The following is a 20,843-nucleotide window of genomic DNA, read 5'->3' as shown; positions in this document are numbered from 1 at the left end:
TTAGCAAATGCATACAATCATTTTGCCCCATGTGACTTAGTAAATGCATACAAACATTTTGCCCCATGTGACTCTAGTAAGTGCATACAATCATTTTGCCCCATGTGACTTAGCAAATGCATACAAACATTTTGCCCCATGTGACTCTAGTAAATGCATCCAATCATTTTGCCCCATGTGACTTAGCAAATGCATACAATCATTTTTCCCCATGTGACTTAGTAAATGCATACAAACATTTTGCCCCATGTGACTCAGTAAGTGCATACAATCATTTTGCCCCATGTGACTAGTAAATGCATACAATCATTTTGCCTCATGTGACTCTAGTAAATGCATACAAACATTTTGCCCCATGTGACTTAGCAAATGCATACAATCATTTTGCCCATGTGACTTAGTAAATGCATACAATCATTTTGCCCCATGTGACTCTAGTAAGTGCATACAATCATTTTGCCCCATGTGACTAGCAAATGCATACAATCATTTTGCCCCATGTGACTCTAGTAAATGCATACAATCATTTTGCCTCATGTGACTTACTAAATGTATACAATCATTTTGCCCGATGTGACTAGTAAATGCATCCAATCATTTTGCCCCATGTGACTTAGCAAATGCATACAATCATTTTGCCCCATGTGACTTAGTAAATGCATGAAAACATTTTGCCCCATGTGACTCTAGTAAGTGCATACAATCATTTTGCCCCATGTGACTTAGCAAATGCATACAAACATTTTGCCCCATGTGACTCTAGTAAATGCATCCAATCATTTTGCCCCATGTGACTTACCAAATGCATGCAATCATTTTTCCCCATGTGACTTAGTAAATGCATACAAACATTTTGCCCCATGTGACTCTAGTAAGTGCATACAATCATTTTGCCCATGTGACTCTAGTAAATGCATACAATCATTTTGCCTCATGTGACTTACTAAATGTATACAATCATTTTGCCCGATGTGACTAGTAAATGCATCCAATCATTTTGCCCCATGTGACTTAGCAAATGCATACAATCATTTTGCCCCATGTGACTTAGTAAATGCATGAAAACATTTTGCCCCATGTGACTCTAGTAAGTGCATACAATCATTTTGCCCCATGTGACTTAGCAAATGCATACAAACATTTTGCCCCATGTGACTCTAGTAAATGCATCCAATCATTTTGCCCCATGTGACTTACCAAATGCATGCAATCATTTTTCCCCATGTGACTTAGTAAATGCATACAAACATTTTGCCCCATGTGACTCTAGTAAGTGCATACAATCATTTTGCCCCATGTGACTAGTAAATGCATACAATCATTTTGCCCCATGTGACTCTAGTAAATGCATACAATCATTTTGCCTCATGTGACTTACTAGATGTATACAATCATTTTGCCCGATGTGACTAGTAAATGCATCCAATCATTTTGCCCCATGTGACTTAGCAAATGCATACAATCATTTTGCCCCATGTGACTTAGCAAATGCATAAAAACATTTTGCCCCATGTGACTCTAGTAAGTGCATACAATCATTTTGCCCCATGTGACTAGTAAATGCATACAATCATTTTGCCCCATGTGACTCTAGTAAATGCATACAATCATTTTGCCTCATGTGACTTACTAAATGTATACAATCATTTTGCCAGATGTGACTAGTAAATGCATACAATCAGTTTGCCCCATGTGACTCTAGTAAATGCATACAATCATTTTGCCCCATGTGACTCTAGTAAATGCATACAATCATTTTGCCCCATGTGGCTTAGTAAATGCATACAATCATTTTGCCCCATGTGACTAGTAAACACATACAATCATTTTGCCCCATGTGACTCTAGTAAATGCATACAATCATTTTGCCCCATGTGACTAGTAAATGCATACAATCATTTTTCTCCATGTGACTCTAGTAAATGCATACAATCATTTTGCCCCATGTGACTCTAGTAAATGCATACAATCATTTTGCCCCATGTGACTTAGTAAATGCATAAAAACATTTTGCCCCATGTGACTCTAGTAAGTGCATACAATCATTTTGCCCCATGTGACTTAGCAAATGCATACAAACATTTTGCCCCATGTGACTCTAGTAAATGCATCCAATCATTTTGCCCCATGTGACTTAGCAAATGCATGCAATCATTTTTCCCCATGTGACTTAGTAAATGCATACAAACATTTTGCCCCATGTGACTCTAGTAAGTGCATACAATCATTTTGCCCCATGTGACTAGTAAATGCATAAAATCATTTTGCCCCATGTGACTCTAGTAAATGCATACGATCATTTTGCCTCATGTGACTTACTAAATGTATACAATCATTTTGCCCAATGTGATTAGTAAATGCATCCAATCATTTTGCCCCATGTGACTTAGCAAATGCATACAATCATTTTGCCCCATGTGACTTAGTAAATGCATAAAAACATTTTGCCCCATGTGACTCTAGTAAGTGCATACAATCATTTTGCCCCATGTGACTCTAGTAAATGCATACAATCATTTTGCCCCATGTGACTTAGTAAATGCATACAATCATTTTGCCCCATGTGACTAGTAAATGCATACAATCAGTTTGCCCCATGTGACTCTAGTAAATGCATACAATCATTTTGCCCCATGTGACTCTAGTAAATGCATACAATCATTTTGCCCCATGAGACTCTAGTAAATGCATACAATCATTTTGCCTGATGTGACTCTAGTAAATGCATACAATCATTTTGCCCCATGTGACTCAAGTAAATGCATACAATCATTCGGCCCCATGTGGCTCTAGTAAATGCATACAATCATTTTGCCCTATGTGACTAGTAAATGCATACAATCATTTTGCTCCCTGTGACTCTAGTATACGCAAACAATCATTTTGCCCCATGTGACTAGAAAATGCATACAATCAGTCTGCCCCATGTGACTCTAGTAAATGCATACAATCATTTTGCACCATGTGACTCTAGTAAATGCATACAATCATTCTGCCCCATGTGACTCTAGTAAATGCATACAATCATTTTGCCCCATTTGACTCAAGTAAATGCATACAATCATTCGGCCCCATGTGACTTAGTAAATGCATACAATCTTTTTGCCCGATGTGACTAGTAAATGCATACAATCAGTTTGCCCCATGTGACTCTAGTAAATGCATACAATAATTTTACCCCATTTGACTCTAGTAAATGCATACAATCATTTTGCCCCATGTGACTCTAGTATATGCAAACAATCATTTTGCCCCATGTGACTAGTAAATGCATACAATCAGTTTGCCCCATGTGACTCTAGTAAATGCATACAATCATTCTGCCCCATGTGACTCTATTACATGCATACAATCATTTTGCCCCATGTGACTCTAGTAAATCCATACAATCATTTTGCCCCATGTGACACTAGTAAATGCATACAATCATTTTGCCCCATGTGACTCTAGTAAATGCATACAATCATTTTGCCAAAGTTGATTGCGTCACGTGACTCTAGGACTGTAGTAAATCAAGACTGGTCACAGCATCTAAAGCAATATGAAAAAGATGACAGATAATGAATGAAAAGGTCTAAGACTAATGTGTGTCAAAAAATTATCCTGCATTAGAACAGAATTTATTTTAAAGAAAAAAACATAAATGGCTTTTTTCAAATGTTCCTGGTTTGGACCAACATAGAGGTGGCTAAGAGTGCAGTTAAAGGTCATCTGATTATCCCTGATGGCCAAATAATGGATACAACACCAAGCAAACATTTTTTATTGATACCATTTTTGCTTTTTATTCATACCATCATATGGCCCTGCCAAGGACATGCTGACTGCATTCTTTGGTTTTGACTTTATCCTTGACTTTTGTTTCTCTCCCTGAGGGGGAGAGGTCAGGAGTGCCCCACCTAATACTGGAGTTGTGAGGTCCAAATGGTGACGTCGTATTTTCTTCTTTGCCTCGAGTTTCCTTACCTCAGGTGTTGGTAATCTCCCTGCAATTTCATCTTCCTCTTCATTCATTTCATCTGATGTAGGGCTGTAAAATGACAAATCAACACGTACTTCATCTGACTTATGGCTGTAAAATGAAAAATCAACATGTACTTCATCTGAGTTAGGGCTGTAAAACGACAAATCAAAATGCACTTCATCTGACTTAGGGCTGTAAAAATGCGAAATCAACACATACTTCATTTGACTTAGGGCTGAAAATGGACAGATCAACATGCACTTCATCTGACTTAGGGCTGTAAAATGAGAAATCAAAATGCACTTCATCTGACTTAGGGCTTTAAAATGCGAAATCAAAATGCACTTCATCTGACTTAGGGCTGTAAAAATGCAAAATCAACATGTACTTCATCTGACTTAGGGCTGTAAAAATGCAAAATCAACACATACTTCATCTGACTTAGAGCTGTAAAATGACAAATCAACACGTACTTCATCTGACTTAGGGCTGAAAATGGACAGATCAACATGCACTTCATCTGACTTACGGCTGTAAAATGAAAAATCAACATATACTTTGTCTCATTTATTACATATCCATTTAACCCCTACATACTTCATCTGGCACTTGACACAGATATTCAATCTGTATTTTTTAACCCTACATGCTTTATCTGGCACTTGTCACAGCTATTCAATCTGTATTTTTGAACCCTACATGCTTCATCTGGCACTTGACACAGCTATTCAATCTGTATTTTTTAACTTTTTAACCCTACATGTTTCATCTGGCACTTGACACAGCTATTCAATCTGTATTTTTTAACCCTACATGCTTCATCTGGCATTTGACACAGCTATTCAATCTGTATTTTTTAACCCTACATGCTTCATCTGGTACTTGACACAGCTATTCAATCTGTATTTTTTAACCCTACATGCTTCATCTGGCATTTGACACAGCTATTCAATCTGTATTTTTTAACCCTACATGCTTCATCTGGCATTTGACACAGCTATTCAATCTGTATTTTTTAACCCTACATGCTTCATCTGGCATTTGACACAGCTATTCAATCTGTATTTTTTAACCCTACATGCTTCATCTGGCATTTGACACAGCTATTCAATCTGTATTTTTTAACCCTACATGCTTCATCTGGCATTTGACACAGCTATTCAATCTGTATTTTTTAACCCTACATGCTTCATCTGGCATTTGACACAGCTATTCAATCTGTATTTTTTAACCCTACATGCTTCATCTGGCACTTGATACAGCTATTCAATCTGTATTTTTTAACCCTACATGCTTCATCTGGCACTTGACACAGCTATTCAATCTGTATGTTTTAACCCTACATGCTTCATCTGGCACTTGACACAGCTATTCAATCTGTATTTTTGAACCCTACATGCTTCATCTGGCACTTGACACAGCTATTCAATCTGTATTTTTTAACTTTTTAACCCTACATGTTTCATCTGGCACTTGACACAGCTATTCAATCTGTATTTTTTAACCCTACATGCTTCATCTGGCACTTGACACAGCTATTCAATCTGTATTTTTTAACCCTACATGCTTCATCTGGTACTTGACACAGCTATTCAATCTGTATTTTTTAACCCTACATGCTTCATCTGGCATTTGACACAGCTATTCAATCTGTATTTTTTAACCCTACATGCTTCATCTGGCATTTGACACAGCTATTCAATCTGTATTTTTTAACCCTACATGCTTCATCTGGCATTTGACACAGCTATTCAATCTGTATTTTTTAACCCTACATGCTTCATCTGGCATTTGACACAGCTATTCAATCTGTATTTTTTAACCCTACATGCTTCATCTGGCATTTGACACAGCTATTCAATCTGTATTTTTTAACCCTACATGCTTCATCTGGCACTTGATACAGCTATTCAATCTGTATTTTTTAACCCTACATGCTTCATCTGGCACTTGACACAGCTATTCAATCTGTATGTTTTAACCCTACATGCTTCATCTGGCACTTGACACAGCTATTCAATCTGTATTTTTTAACCCTACATGCTTCATCTGGCACTTGACACAGCTATTCAATCTGTATTTGCAGAGCACTCACATCTGGATTTGAACAATTTCAAATTTCTTCTCTGACTTCCACGCATATATATTTTTTGATGCAGTGAAATGAACTTTTTATAAATCCCTATTCTTTTTTGAATTTCTTTCATACAGTAAAGCAAAAAATATTTACAAAGCTTTAAAGAATGGATATGTAATAAACACAAACCCACATTCATGTTTCTTCTGAGTCATTGAATAAACTCATGGCCTTGAAATATCGCAACATTATATCCAACTCTTTCCTTCCAATGACTCAGAACAGCACATATGCAGTTTGGTCTACATTATATCCATCTCTTTCCTTCCAATGACTCAGAACAACACATATGCAGTTTGGTCTACATTATATCCAACTCTTTCCTTCCAATGACTCAGAACAGCACATATGCAGTTTGGTCTACATTATATCCAACTCTTTCCTTCCAATGACTCAGAACAACACATATGCAGTTTGGTCTACATTATATCCAACTCTTTCCTTCCAATGACTCAGAACAGCACATATGCAGTTTGGTCTACATTATATCCAACTCTTTCCTTCCAATGACTCAGAACAGCACATATGCAGTTTGGTCTACATTATATCCAACTCTTTCCTTCCAATGACTCAGAACAACACATATGCAGTTTGGTCTACATACATCCATACTCTCCATAAGAGATTGACCTTTAAGTCATATTTATTCTTTGCAGAAAGAATTTCACAGACCTGAATATTTCACCTCAAAGAAGGAAAAAAAACACAATCGATGCAATTAACTGTTCAGGAGGTGTAGGAGTTATAAGATTTTAAACACAGTACAGCCATAATGAGTAATATCAAACAATTGCACAAAAACAAAACACAATCTTATTGCAAAACATCAAACAATAACACAAGAACATAACACAATCTTACTGCAAAACATCAAGCAATAACACAAGAATATAACACAATCGTACTGCAAAACATCAAGCAATAACAAAAGTACATAACACAATCTTATTTCAAAACATCAAGCAATAACAAAAGTACAGCAAAAGTACATAACACAATCTTATTGCAAAACATCAAGCAATAACATAAGAACATAACACGGTCTTAATGTGTAACATCATGCAACAGTACAAGAACATTACACAATCTTAATGTATCATACCAAGCATTAGCACAAGAACATAACACAAAATCTTAATGTGCAACATCACACAATAGCAAATAATAGAATTGTAATGCACAATATCAAGCAACAGAACATGAACATAACACAATCTTACTATGTAATATCAGGTGATGGCATAAGGAACATAACATATAACACAAGCATGTGTAATATCAAGCATTAACATAATAACAAAACATGATTATAATGTGTAACATTCAACAACAGCACATGAGCATAACACAATATGAGCATAACACAATCTTAATGTGTAATATCAAGCAACAAAACAAGAACATAACACAATCTCACTGTATAATATTCACCAATAGCAAAGGAACATAACATAATTATAATGTGTAATATTCAGCAATAGCACAGGAACATAACACAATTTTATTGTATAATATTCAATAAGAGCATAGAAACATAACACAATCAAAATATGTGACATCAAATTATCTGTCTTAACATTAGGATTTGTGATTAAAGAATTATGCAAATTATTCATTATTCCATGATTCTGCAGCCCTCTAAAGTTGATGGACAATTTTGTATCCATTGGTATGAAGTACTTGAAAGTGTATTCATTCATTTTCATGGTTTTGTAGAAAAAGACAGTTTTGTTAATAATAACAATTTCTGTCATTTGGTTCCCATGAAGAAGAGGTTCCAACACCGACAAACTAATTGGATATTAATTACTTGCTGTGGTGATTTGGTGATCTCAACACAGATGGGTAATTACTGGTTAGGTTTCAATATTGTATTTGGTGATATCAACAGAGGTTGATAATTTCTTGTTTGGTTTTTATATTTTATTGGTAATATCTACCCAGTGGATAATTATTTGTTGCATTTTGATATTGTATTTGAGGAATCTATACATATGAATAATCCCATGTTTCCCATAGCTTTAATAGCGATCAGTGGATCATTGAGTATTACAGCTACATATATTCTTGTAACTGGCAACATGCCTGCTTTAGGTCAATATGTGTGTTATTTTAACTCTAACAGAGACACTCAGTGCAAATGTAAAATAATGGAAATTAAATTTTTAATATCTATGTCCAATCTGTGCTTCCAGAGGCTGTAAAGTTCATTGCCTCATGAGGTGCATATTTTTTTTTTTAAATTAATTAGGGTCATTAAACCAATGTTTGAACAACATGGACAGTTTTGTATTGTAACATTTGAGAAAAAAATTAAATACTGTATATGGTTACAAACCTATCTGCCCAAGCCTGTGTTTTGTATTTTGGTGAAACGTTTTTGTTGTAAGTCCTATATGCTTGGTCTCTGTCACTCTGGTGTGCCTCATCTTGGTCATTCAAACCATGCTCAACCATGTCATCCTCACTTCCCTGTGTAGCTGCTGTGGAGGTAACATCCATTTTCTGCCTAGCACTGAAACAAAAACAAGTTCTTCTCTGTAGGAAATGTGACCCATTACAGTGGATATCACAGACAATTTTTCAAAGCATCAATGATGGACAAAGGTTTCTTAAAAATAAATTTCAATGATATAAAGATTAAAGTAAGTCCATGTTATAGCTTCATTTCGATGAATTAGAATTTTGGGTATGCATCCAACTGTTTAATGTATTCTCATCTACCATGTTCCCTCATTATAATACCAATCACTATACTAAGTCTCCTTGTACAAAGTAGGTATGGTCATTGGGAAATACATATCAGCTGTTTTCAGCAAGATCGCCTGCCTGGCTGACATCTGCCTATTAGCCAAAATACTAGCAGAGTTGGCCAAAAGATCTGGATCATTATGATCCATTTTGTCAAAGTCTCTTCAAATGCTGCTGACAGTATATATTTAAAAAGAATTCAAGGTTTCTCTCATTTTTAGTTTTTCATCTGTAACTGGCTTTAGCATCAACATGATTTACCAAATATTAAAGGCCTCTAGGATGCTTTCTGTTGACACTAGTCAAATCTGTCAAGCCATATTTTGAGACACAGTTATATAAATCTATTCCTATTTTAGTAAGAGTCTGTTATATTTCATAACCTTCAAGCTAGAATGCTTCTTGTCAAATTTTGGTAAGATTCTGTTATATGACTTTTAAGAAGTTGTTCAAAATGTTGTCTATTTTTAGCATCAGCAGCCAGCATCATTTTATTTGCACAAACTTAAAAGCCCTTCATTCCAATATGCTTTCTGTCAAATTTGGTCAAATTACAATGGGTGGTTTTTCGGATGTCATTTGAAGGATGTTCCATTTTTTGCACAGTAGCCATGTTTGATTCCAAACTAGCATAATTTTGTATCAGTTTGAAAGTCCATAATTTCAGAATGTTTTCTGGTTGAATCTGGCCATATTCTGCTGAGTCATTTCAAGAAAAGTCATTTGAAACTTTTTTGTCTACTTTCAGTAATGGTGGACTGACAACACTTATAAAAGTCTGAAAAACCTTTATACCACAATAATTTTGTCAAATTCTGTTTAGTAGTTTTTGAGAAGTTATTTAAAGATTTTTCTACTTTTAGTAATGGCAGCTGTATTTGATAGCAAATGAGATTTTTTTTGTTAAAAAATGAAAACCATCTATGACAAAATGCCTTCTTTCACATGTGGTCAGATTCTACATAACACAGCTTCTGACATGATGTTATTCAATGGTTTTCCTGTTCTTTTAACTACTAAGTTGAACTTGAACAATCAGCATCTATAAAAATTGTGTAGGACCCTCAAACCAGGATACTTTCTGTCAAATTTGGTCAAATTCTACAAAGCATATTTTTTATAAGTTGTTTAATAGGTTTTATTCTTGGTAAAGGAATGATGGATCAGCAACCACTGAATAAACTAAAAACACTCAGATGACAGAAAGCTCCTTGTAAAATCATACGCATACTGGTTACCATATTTCATGTATGTTTTCGTACATGATGAAATAAATATTGTTTTCAGGATACCACAATTATATGCAAAAAAATAGTTTTGGAGAGTACTGCCTGTGTAGGAAAAATAAATGTGTCAGACCTAAACAAGGTTTATGTGACACATGATGCTTGCCAACCTAACAGCATTGATGTAAAAAAATAAACATAACATTGCTTTGTCGAATGCTGCTTTCAACCAAATTACAGTTTGTTTTTTTAAATACTCAGATACATTACAAATTAAAAAGTACAAGTGTATGGAGGGGGGAATTAACATCTCAATGTGTAAAATTATGTCAATGCCAAGTTTATATTTTAACAAATATTTGCTCTACTGGGCAAATTTATGAAAATGATCTGGTTCAAATCAGCTTGAAACATTACTTCCAGTTTTAGATATTTGTTTCAGTGAATGTGGCTAGATGAGGGGGGGGGGGGGGTTTACACAGTAACTCTAATCTTTATTATTGAGTTACCCGACAATTGTGTTATTCCTTATGTAAACACTACAAGGGCACTATTATATTCCACTGGTAATTAAAACCTGAATAAATAAATGGTTCTTGTTGTGATAACAATATTCAATGTCACTGTCCCACATACATATGCAGATTTAATGCTAAGCGTATATGCTTGTACCTTTAGCCTAGTTGTTTCCAGTAAATACTGAATTATTCTCCCAAAAACCTTTTTAAGAAAATGTGGCAATTTACATTGCCTTGCCTGTCTGGATGTGCACATGAGTGAACTTACTGAAGAAAGGGTGGGGATCACTTTGCCTTTTCTGTCTGGTGTGCACATGTGTGAGTAAGGTTAATGAAGAAATTATGGGGATTACCCTGTATTGTCTATCTGTATGTGTACATGTATGAGTGAGCTAAATGAAGAAAAGGTGGGGATTACCTTGTCTTGCCTGTCTAGATGTACACACAAAGCTTCCTGAAGAAAAGGTGGGGATATCAATGTCTTGCCTGTCTAAATGTGCACATGCATGAGTGAGCTTACATGCTGATTATGAAATGTTTGCTTGGATGCTGATCTATGGGGGTGGGTAGACTTTAGCATACGTGTGATATGGATGGGGATGGGCAGATCAGAGGGTAGTGATGATGTTAGTGATTGAGAAGAAAAATGTAAAAAGGATAACGCTTGCTTCAGACTTCCTATGTTTATATATTTTGTATATTCTGTTTGAGCAGGTACAATCCATACAGATTCTTAACACCAGTACAACAATAGATGACATATTCGATCTATCAGCACATCTCAAGATGACAGTTCTGATCAACCAACCCAACAGAATCTGACAGATCTGATCTACCAACCCAACACCATCTGACAGATCTGATCTACCAACCCAACAGCATCATGCAGATCTAATCTACCAACCCAACAGCATCTGACAGATCTGATCAACCAACACAACAGCACATAACATTATATCTACCAACCCAACAGTATCTGACAGATCTGAACTACCAACCCAACAGAATCTGACAGATCTGATCTACCAACCAAACATACGACAGATCTGATCTACTTACCCAACAGCATCTGACAGATTCTGATCTACCAACCGAACAGCATCTGACAGATCTGATCTACCAGCCGAACAGCATCTGACAGATCTGATCTACCAACCTAACAGCATCTGACAGATCTGATCTACCAACCTAACAGCATCTTGCAGATCTAATCTACAACCCAACAGCATCTGACAGATCTGATCTACCAACCCAACAGCATCTGACAGATTTGATCTATCAACCCAACAGTATCTGACAGATCTGATCTACCAACCCAACTGCATCTGACAGATCTTATCTACCAACTGAACAGCATCAGACAGATTTGATCTACTGACGAACATCTGGCAGATCTGATCTACTTACCCAACAGCATCTGACAGATTCTGAGCTACCAACTGAACAGCATTGGTTAGATCTGATCAACCAATCCAACAGCATCTGACAGATCCTGATCTACCAACCTAACAGCATCTGAGAGAGATGATCTACCAACCCAATAGCATCTGACAGATCTGATCTACCAACTGAACAGCATCTGACAGATCTGATCTACCAACTGAACAGCATCTGACAGATCTGATCTACCAACAGAACAGCATCTGACAGATCTGATCTACCAACCAAACAGCATCTGACAGATCTGACATACCAACCCAACAGTATCTGACAGACCTGATATACCATAAGATAACAGATACTTATTACCAGTAGAACACAAGATGACAGATCCTGATATACCAGTACCAAACTTTATGACAGATCACATTACAAGATGACAGATTTGATCAACCACCAATGCACAAGAGGACAGATTTTATATGACAAGCCTTCACATACTTGCACAACAAGATATAATAAATCCTGATCTACCACCACAACATGGGACAACAGATCCTGATATACCAGCACAACATAATATGACGGATCTTCTTCTACCAATACTTAACCAGATTACAGATCAGATCAACCAGGATATCAAAAGATGACAGACCTGATCAACCAGTACAATCACAAGAAGATGAATCTCATATAACAGATCTGATCTACCAGAACATCAAAAAATGACAGATCCCATCTACCAGCACACCAAGAGATGACATATTTGATCTATCAGCATATCACAAAGCCACAGAAGTGATCAACCAACACAAGAGAACAGATGTGATCTACACTGTTTGCAGATGAGTTAACGTAACACAGTAGTAATCTCAACAGAACTAGGCACTGACTGCAATATTAAATCAACTAACTATGAATTAATCAAAGCTTGAACTGCATAGTATTCATTTCTATTCAGCTACATGTGTTTTTAAATATATGTTAAAAACTTATGATATGTACACTAAATAGTCATCAATCAGTGTGTAAATTAATGATATGCTTCCTGTACAAGATGTACCTACCTGATCTGGGGTTTCTTCTTGTTTTTATTGACACTTTCATCACATTATAATATAGAGGAAATGGGAGTTTAGTGACTTTCCCAAGGACACTGGCAGCCAACCCTGGCTTGCCTAGAAAGGTTTCACACCCATGACATTTTGATGACAAAGTCTGATGCTCCACTGACTGATCCATTCAGCTCCTTGAAGCAGTGCTATATTCCTGTACTATGTGTCACTGTGCATTTTATCAACATGAATAAAAGACACTTAGCACTTTGTCTCATCAAGCTTCATTCAATTTCTTTCCCATTTTAAACAACTCATTTTTCGTATCTGAACTGATAATTTCAGCAAATATCGAATTATTTATGTAACGTCATGATCTGATTACGAGTACAATATCGAAGCAATGCAAAGGAATGAGCAGATTAAGAATCCCTGATCCTTGGCTTGAGATTAATCTGATTGTGTAGGTATAGAATATCAGAGATAATGAAACATGTATATTTGTATTACTACATATAAAACCTACATGTAGCTGCATTGTAGATGCAAGTGAATATTCAATATCAGCTTCAAACAAAACATTTCCTATGATTGGTGCATCCTGTAATATGATTATATGCAGGTGCACCAATATGAATTAATTAGAAATTATAGAATTAAGATAATAGAAATGACAAAATGAATATTTTCTTGACCACACTACAATACTGGTAAACAAAACACCAAAAATATGCATATCACTTTCTGTAACTGGGCTTATAGATGTAATTATGTTTCCAAGACTTAACTGTTATTTTGATTTGATGACTATGCAAGACTTGTAAGTGACTTGAATATAGTTTTAGGATCCTGGCTACATATTCCATTCTGATCTGATTTGATGGCTTGATAGTAATCAAATATATAGGTCATTCAATAATGATAATACTGGACTTATCCAAGACCTAAGGCATAATCCACTCTCCTGACCAACACTGTATTACTATCATTATAATAGGCAAATCAATCAGGTGTTTATTGGCCATATCTGAACTAATCATACTGTGCATACATTGACTCTGCCAATATATACATGTTTATGTTATCAACAGTTTTGTTTAGAGACAACAAATACCATTCCAATGTAGAAAATCAATTAGCTGTCTGACAAAGGCTGCAACCACATCATAAAGAGGTAAGACTGATACAGTAACTATCTGCCTACTGACTTGTGTCTTTGCATCAACACAGGTAAAAACAACAACTGATCAAAGTATATGTCATAGTAGTATTTGAGGACAGAATGTCCCAGTTGTTGGTGGAAATTAATCCAATGATGGTGTTCCCCCCTCCCCCATAACAAAATGGACTGCATGGGGAGTTCCAGTTGTGCTGCATATCTTATATGACATGTTCTTAGTTTTGTCACATACTATGACAATCCCGCAATCCTGGACTGGCTGCCATTTTGTGCTGAATCCAATGCAAATCTTTTAACACTCTAATTAAATGTAAAATGGATTTTTTCTTATTATGGATATCTCTTACAGTGGTCATTATATTTGAAAATACTAAAATAGAAGGTTTGTGTAATTTGTTTCTAAACTGGAATATTGATTTTCAAGCTCATTCTTGTGTTTACTATACACAGAAATGAAAAGTTATTGGCAGAAGAAAAAAATGAACATTTTGCATTGTAACCTGCGAACCAAACAGCAGCATTTTGTTACCAGGAGTTTATGACAAATTTGTATGGGTTGTACAGAAGGTAAAGTAAGAGACTGGTGTATTATTATTATTATTATTATTATTATTATTATTATTTCAAGCAGTAATTTTTATTGAGGAAAATCCTTTGATCAGCTCAATAATTTTCTAGCAGACATGACATAAAAAGGTGTATTTACAGGTTTTGATTGTGTGACTTTCTGTGTTTCATTATTTACTTGGTATATCCCTTCTACCATCTGTCTTAAATTACTGATAATTTATTGTGCAAAATTGCATAAATTTGCATGGTTTAATGTATAATTATTGACTACACACTGTACTAGCACGGGAATCACATGACATTGAGAATGCTTCAGTTTAACAGGTGTTTGTGACTCATAGCTCAAGTCATCATGTAACTTGGGATTTTCAACCCAGCATGTAAGCTATCTACTGTACAATATTCCTGCTGTAGAATATTCTATGCAAATCCAAAATATAATGACTCTCATTCAGAGGAAAATACATGATGGCGTGGTAAGAAAATTACTCATAATTGATTAGCCAAGCTAAGTCTGATGAGTATATATATATATATATATATATATATATATATATATATATATATATATATATATATATATATATAATAATGAGAACTTTGTATAGCACCTAATCTTTAGAAGCTCTAAGCACTTTACAACATTAGACAACACCTATAACATAAAAAAAAACATTTATAATGATATGATTACAAAAAACAAACACCATCAAATTAAAAAATATATTAAAAAAACATACTGAAAATATTTAAGGTAGGGAACATTATTAGGTCTTTAAGTTTGTTTTTGCAGTCAAAATAAGTGAGTTTTAAGAGCACTCTTGAATGGGATTACTGTGGCTTTGTGTATAAGTTCAGTGCGCAATTCATTCCACAATGCTGGGCCCTGGTATGCAAAACAACATTGTCCATACACCTTCATTTTTGTAGTGGGATGTTGGTCTGGAGTCCGTCAGTGAAACGTAGCACAGAGAACAAATTTTGGTTTGATTTTGGATCAAATGGATAGCCAGTGTTGGGTACAGAGCAGCGGGGAGGTGTGCTCTGATTGTGGTGCTCTAAGTATGATCTGAGCAGCTGTGTTTTGAACTTTCTGAAGTTTCTGAAGTAGATATTGAGATGAACCAGACAGAATTGAGTTAAAATAGTCCAGTCTTGAAAGTACTAATAAACATACAAGTGTTTTAGTGGCATCAACTGAAAGATATTTGCGAATGGAGCTGATGCGTCTCAGCTCAAGTTATGCAGCCTTGAATATGTTCATGACATGGTGCAACATGAGAGTACTGTCCAGAGTGATACCAAGGTTTCGTACTGACTGTGAATTTAATGTTGGTGTTACTGATATTTATTGTTTGAGGTAAAGGATGTAAATGAAAAAGTCTTTTTGTTGTGATCAGAATGGCCTCAGTTTTGTCATCATTCATCTGCAGCTTGTTACATGTCATCCATGATTTCACATCAGAAAAGTACCTCTCTATATACCTTGGATGGTAGAATCAACTTCAGTTGGGTGGCTAGATTTGTATATTTGGGTGTCATCAGCATACAGTTGGTGAGACACTGGATGATGATCTATAACATTTGAGAGTGGCTCAGTGTATAGAATGATGAGAACAGGTCCAAGAACAGACCCCTGTGGAACACCACAACAAATAATAACTGGGCTAGAGTGTATTCTATTTGCAGACACAATTTGTGTCCTGTTGACCAAGTAGGACTTGAACCACAGTAATGCTGTATCATGAATGCTAAATACATGCTGGAGACAGTGAAGTAATATATCATGATCTATTGTGTCAAATGCTGCAAATAAATCAAGGAGGGTGAGGACTGTAATATTTCTGCTATCCAAAGCAGAGAGTATGTCATTAACTACTTTCAGAAGAGTAGTTTCAGTACTGTGGCAAGGGCGATATGCAGATTGTACATGGCTAAAAAGATTGTTTAAATTCAGATGAGATACAAGCTGAGATAGAACAACCTTTCCTAAGATTTTTTATATGAATGGGAAATTAGAAACTGGGCAGTAGTTCTTTAAATCGTTATGGTTGAGTGTTGGTTTCTTCTGAAGAGGCTTTACAATGGCAGTTTTGAAAAATGATGGAATTCCCTGTATGAGAGAGAGGTATTAATAACATCAGTTAGTGAAGGCAATACTGAATCTAAGCACTCAAGCAGCAGTGACGATGGAATTGGATCAAATTCACATGACTTTGGTGCACTCTTCATCACGACTGTACATACTAAATCCATTGAGACATGTTCAAATGCTGCTAATGGTTGCTGCTGAAATTCTGTATCCCAACTGTATGGTGATGATGAGTCAATTGAAACTGTGTTGTCAAGCTTTGTCACAGAAGAAATTTGCAAACAGGTCCGGAAGGTCGACAAGAGAGAAGGTAGTTGGAAGTGTTGTATATTTGTTCCTTGACATTAGCTTGTTAGCTATCTTGAAGAGCTCTTTGCAGCTGGAACTTTATATATATATATATATATATATGGGGCAACAAGATCAGCAACCATATTAAATGTAGATTAAATGCAGTTAATTTAGCACAGGAGTAATCAAGAGTTTGAAGTTTATAAATAATTACTTAGAATAAAAATACTGTGTCATGGAATGGCTCCATAAAAATGATAGTTGCTTCATACTGTTGTGCTTGTGTATCTTTAATGTTTGCAAGCAGACCAGGCAAATAACCCAATCAATATCCATTACATCCTTTTGGTATTTAGGCAAATAACCCAATCAATATTCATTACATCCCTCTGGTATTTAGGCAAATAACCCAATTACTATCCATTACATACCTTTGGTATTTAGGCAAATAACTCAAACACTATCCATTATATCCCTTTGGTATTAAGGCAAATAACCCAATTAATATCCATTACATACCTTTGGTATTTAGGCAAATAACCCAATCACTATCCATTATATCCCTTTGGTATTGAGGCAAATAATCCAATCACTATCCATTACATACCTTTGGTATTTAGGCAAATAACCCAATCAATATTCATTACATACCTTTGTTATTTAGGCAAATAACCCAATCACTATCCATTATATCCCTTTGGTATTGAGGCAAATAATACAATCACTATCCATTACATCCCTTTGGTATTTAGGCAAATAATACAATCACTATCCATTATATCCCTTTGGTATTTAGGCAAATAACCCAATCAATATTCATTACATCCCTTTGGTATTTAGGCAAATAACCCAATTAATATTCATTACATTCCTTTGGTATTTAGGCAAATAACCCAATCAATATCCATTACATCCTTTTGGTATTTAGGCAAATAACCCAATCACTATCCATTATATCCCTTTGGTATTTAGGCAAATAACCCAATCACTATTCATTACATCCTTTTGGTATTTAGGCAAATAACCCAATCACTATCCATTACATCCTTTTGGTATTTAGGCAAATAACCCAATCACTATTCATTACATCCTTTATGGTATTTAGGCAAATAACCAAATCACTATCCATTACATCCTTTTGGTATTTAGGTAAATAACCCAATCACTATCCATTACATCCTTTTGGTATTTAGGTAAATAACCCAATCACTATCCATTACATCCTTTTGGTATTTAGGCAAATAACCCAATCACTATCCATTACATCCTTTTGGTATTTAGGCAAATAACCCAATCACTATCCATTACATCCCTTTGGTATTTAGGCAAATAACCCAATTAATATTCATTACATCCCTTTGGTATTTAGGCAAATAACCCAATCACTATCCATTATATCCCTTTGGTATTTAGGCAAATAACCCAATCACTATTCATTACATCCTTTTGGTATTTAGGCAAATAACCCAATCACTATCCATTACATCCTTTTGGTATTTAGGCAAATAACCCAATCACTATCCATTACATCCTTTTGGTATTTAGGCAAATAACCCAATCACTATCCATTACATCCCTTTGGTACTGAGGCAAATAACCCAATTAATATTCATTACATCCCTTTGGTATTTAGGCAAATAACCCAATTACTATCTATTACATACCTTTGGTATTTAGGCAAATAACCCAATCAATATTCATTACATACCTTTGTTATTTAGGCAAATAACCCAATCACTATCCATTATATCCCTTTGGTATTGAGGCAAATAATACAATCACTATCCATTACATCCCTTTGGTATTTAGGCAAATAATACAATCACTATCCATTATATCCCTTTGGTATTTAGGCAAATAACCCAATCAATATTCATTACATCCCTTTGGTATTTAGGCAAATAACCCAATTACTATCCATTACATACCTTTGGTATTTAGGCAAATAACCGAATAACTATCCATTATATCCCTTTGGTACTGAGGCAAATAACCCAATTAATATTCATTACATCCCTTTGGTATTTAGGCAAATAACTCAATCACTATCCATTACATCCTTTTGGTATTTAGGCAAATAACCCAATAACTATCCATTATATCCCTTTGGTATTTAGGCAAATAACCCAATCACTATTCATTACATCCTTTATGGTATTTAGGCAAATAACCGAATCACTATCCATTACATCCTTTTGGTATTTAGGTAAATAACCCAATCACTATCCATTACATCCTTTTGGTATTTAGGCAAATAACCCAATCACTATCCATTACATCCTTTTGGTATTTAGGCAAATAACCCAATCACTATCCATTACATCCCTTTGGTATTTAGGCAAATAACCCAATTAATATTCATTACATCCCTTTGGTATTTAGGCAAATAACCCAATCACTATCCATTACATCCTTTTGGTATTTAGGCAAATAACCCAATCACTATCCATTATATCCCTTTGGTATTTAGGCAAATAACCCAATCACTATTCATTACATCCTTTTGGTATTTAGGCAAATAACCCAATCACTATCCATTACATCCTTTTGGTATTTAGGCAAATAACCCAATCACTATCCATTACATCCTTTTGGTATTTAGGCAAATAACCCAATCACTATCCATTATATCCCTTTGGTACTGAGGCAAATAACCCAATTAATATTCATTACATCCCTTTGGTATTTAGGCAAATAACCCAATAACTATCCATTATATCCCTTTGGTACTGAGGCAAATAACCCAATTAATATTCATTACATCCCTTTGGTATTTAGGCAAATAACCCAATCACTATCCATTATATCCCTTTGGTATTTAGGCAAATAATCCAATCACTATTCATTACATCCTTTTGGTATTTAGGCAAATAACCCAATCACTATCCATTACATCCTTTTGGTATTTAGGCAAATAACCCAATCACTATCCATTACATCCTTTTTGTATTTAGGCAAATAACCCAATCACTATTCATTACATCCTTTTGGTATTTAGGCAAATAACCCAATCACTATTCATTATATCCCTTTGGTATTTAGGCAAATAACCCAATCACTATCCATTACATCCCTTTGGTATTTAGGCAAATAACCCAATCACTATTCATTATATCCTTTTGGTATTTAGGCAAATAACCCAATCACTATTCATTACATCCCTTTGGTATTTAGGCAAATAACCCAATCACTATTCATTACATTCCTTTTGGTATTTTAGTACTCTGGAGAGTTCAATCATTCTAGCTTCTTAATCTGATATGGTCTACTGAATAAAGGATAAACAACACATTTACTCACTTAACCAATATGTCAATAGCAGAGAACAGCCATGGGATTTGGCAAAGCTATCACTACAATGTAAAGTCTAAAATCTAAATTTTGCCTGGAAACCCAATATTGTTTTGATAATAATCTATAACTCCCCCAGCAGGAATTACTCAACAAATCTTTTTCATCACAACAATTACATCTTGAATGATTTAATCATATTTATTAAAAGAAATATTTAAAACTTTAAAACTGGACAGAAATGAGAAATACGTGTAAAAAAGGATGTTCCCTACAATGACATGTAACTGGACAGAAATTAAAAAAATCTGTAAAAAAAGGATGTGCCCTACAAAGATGTGTAACTGGACAGAAATGAAAAAAATCTGTGTAAAAAAGGATGTGCCCT

At 35.1% G+C, this 20,843-nt stretch overlaps 1 protein-coding gene across 3 annotated transcripts in view; it reads right to left on the bottom strand.

The window, feature by feature from the left end:
• The window catches only part of LOC149789090 (stabilizer of axonemal microtubules 6-like), a 124,474-nt gene that overhangs the window by 31,454 nt on the left and 72,177 nt on the right, over positions 1-20,843 (bottom strand). For all 3 annotated transcript variants that reach the window (XM_089975288.1, XM_089975286.1, XM_089975287.1), the window contains exons 11-12: positions 8,440-8,616; positions 3,795-4,030 (exon numbers count right to left, since the gene is read on the bottom strand). In XM_089975288.1, the coding sequence (XP_089831414.1) occupies positions 3,795-4,030; positions 8,440-8,616 (413 nt within the window). The remainder of the gene's footprint in view (positions 1-3,794; positions 4,031-8,439; positions 8,617-20,843) is intronic.

This window comes from Sinohyriopsis cumingii, chromosome 11 (genome assembly GCF_028554795.1).
Source record: "Sinohyriopsis cumingii isolate HCF-2022 chromosome 11, ASM2855479v2, whole genome shotgun sequence".
Classification (NCBI taxonomy): Eukaryota; Metazoa; Mollusca; class Bivalvia; order Unionida; family Unionidae; genus Sinohyriopsis; species Sinohyriopsis cumingii.
The sequence above is the reverse complement of the archived record's forward strand: the minus strand, read 5'-3'. Positions and strand labels throughout refer to the sequence as shown.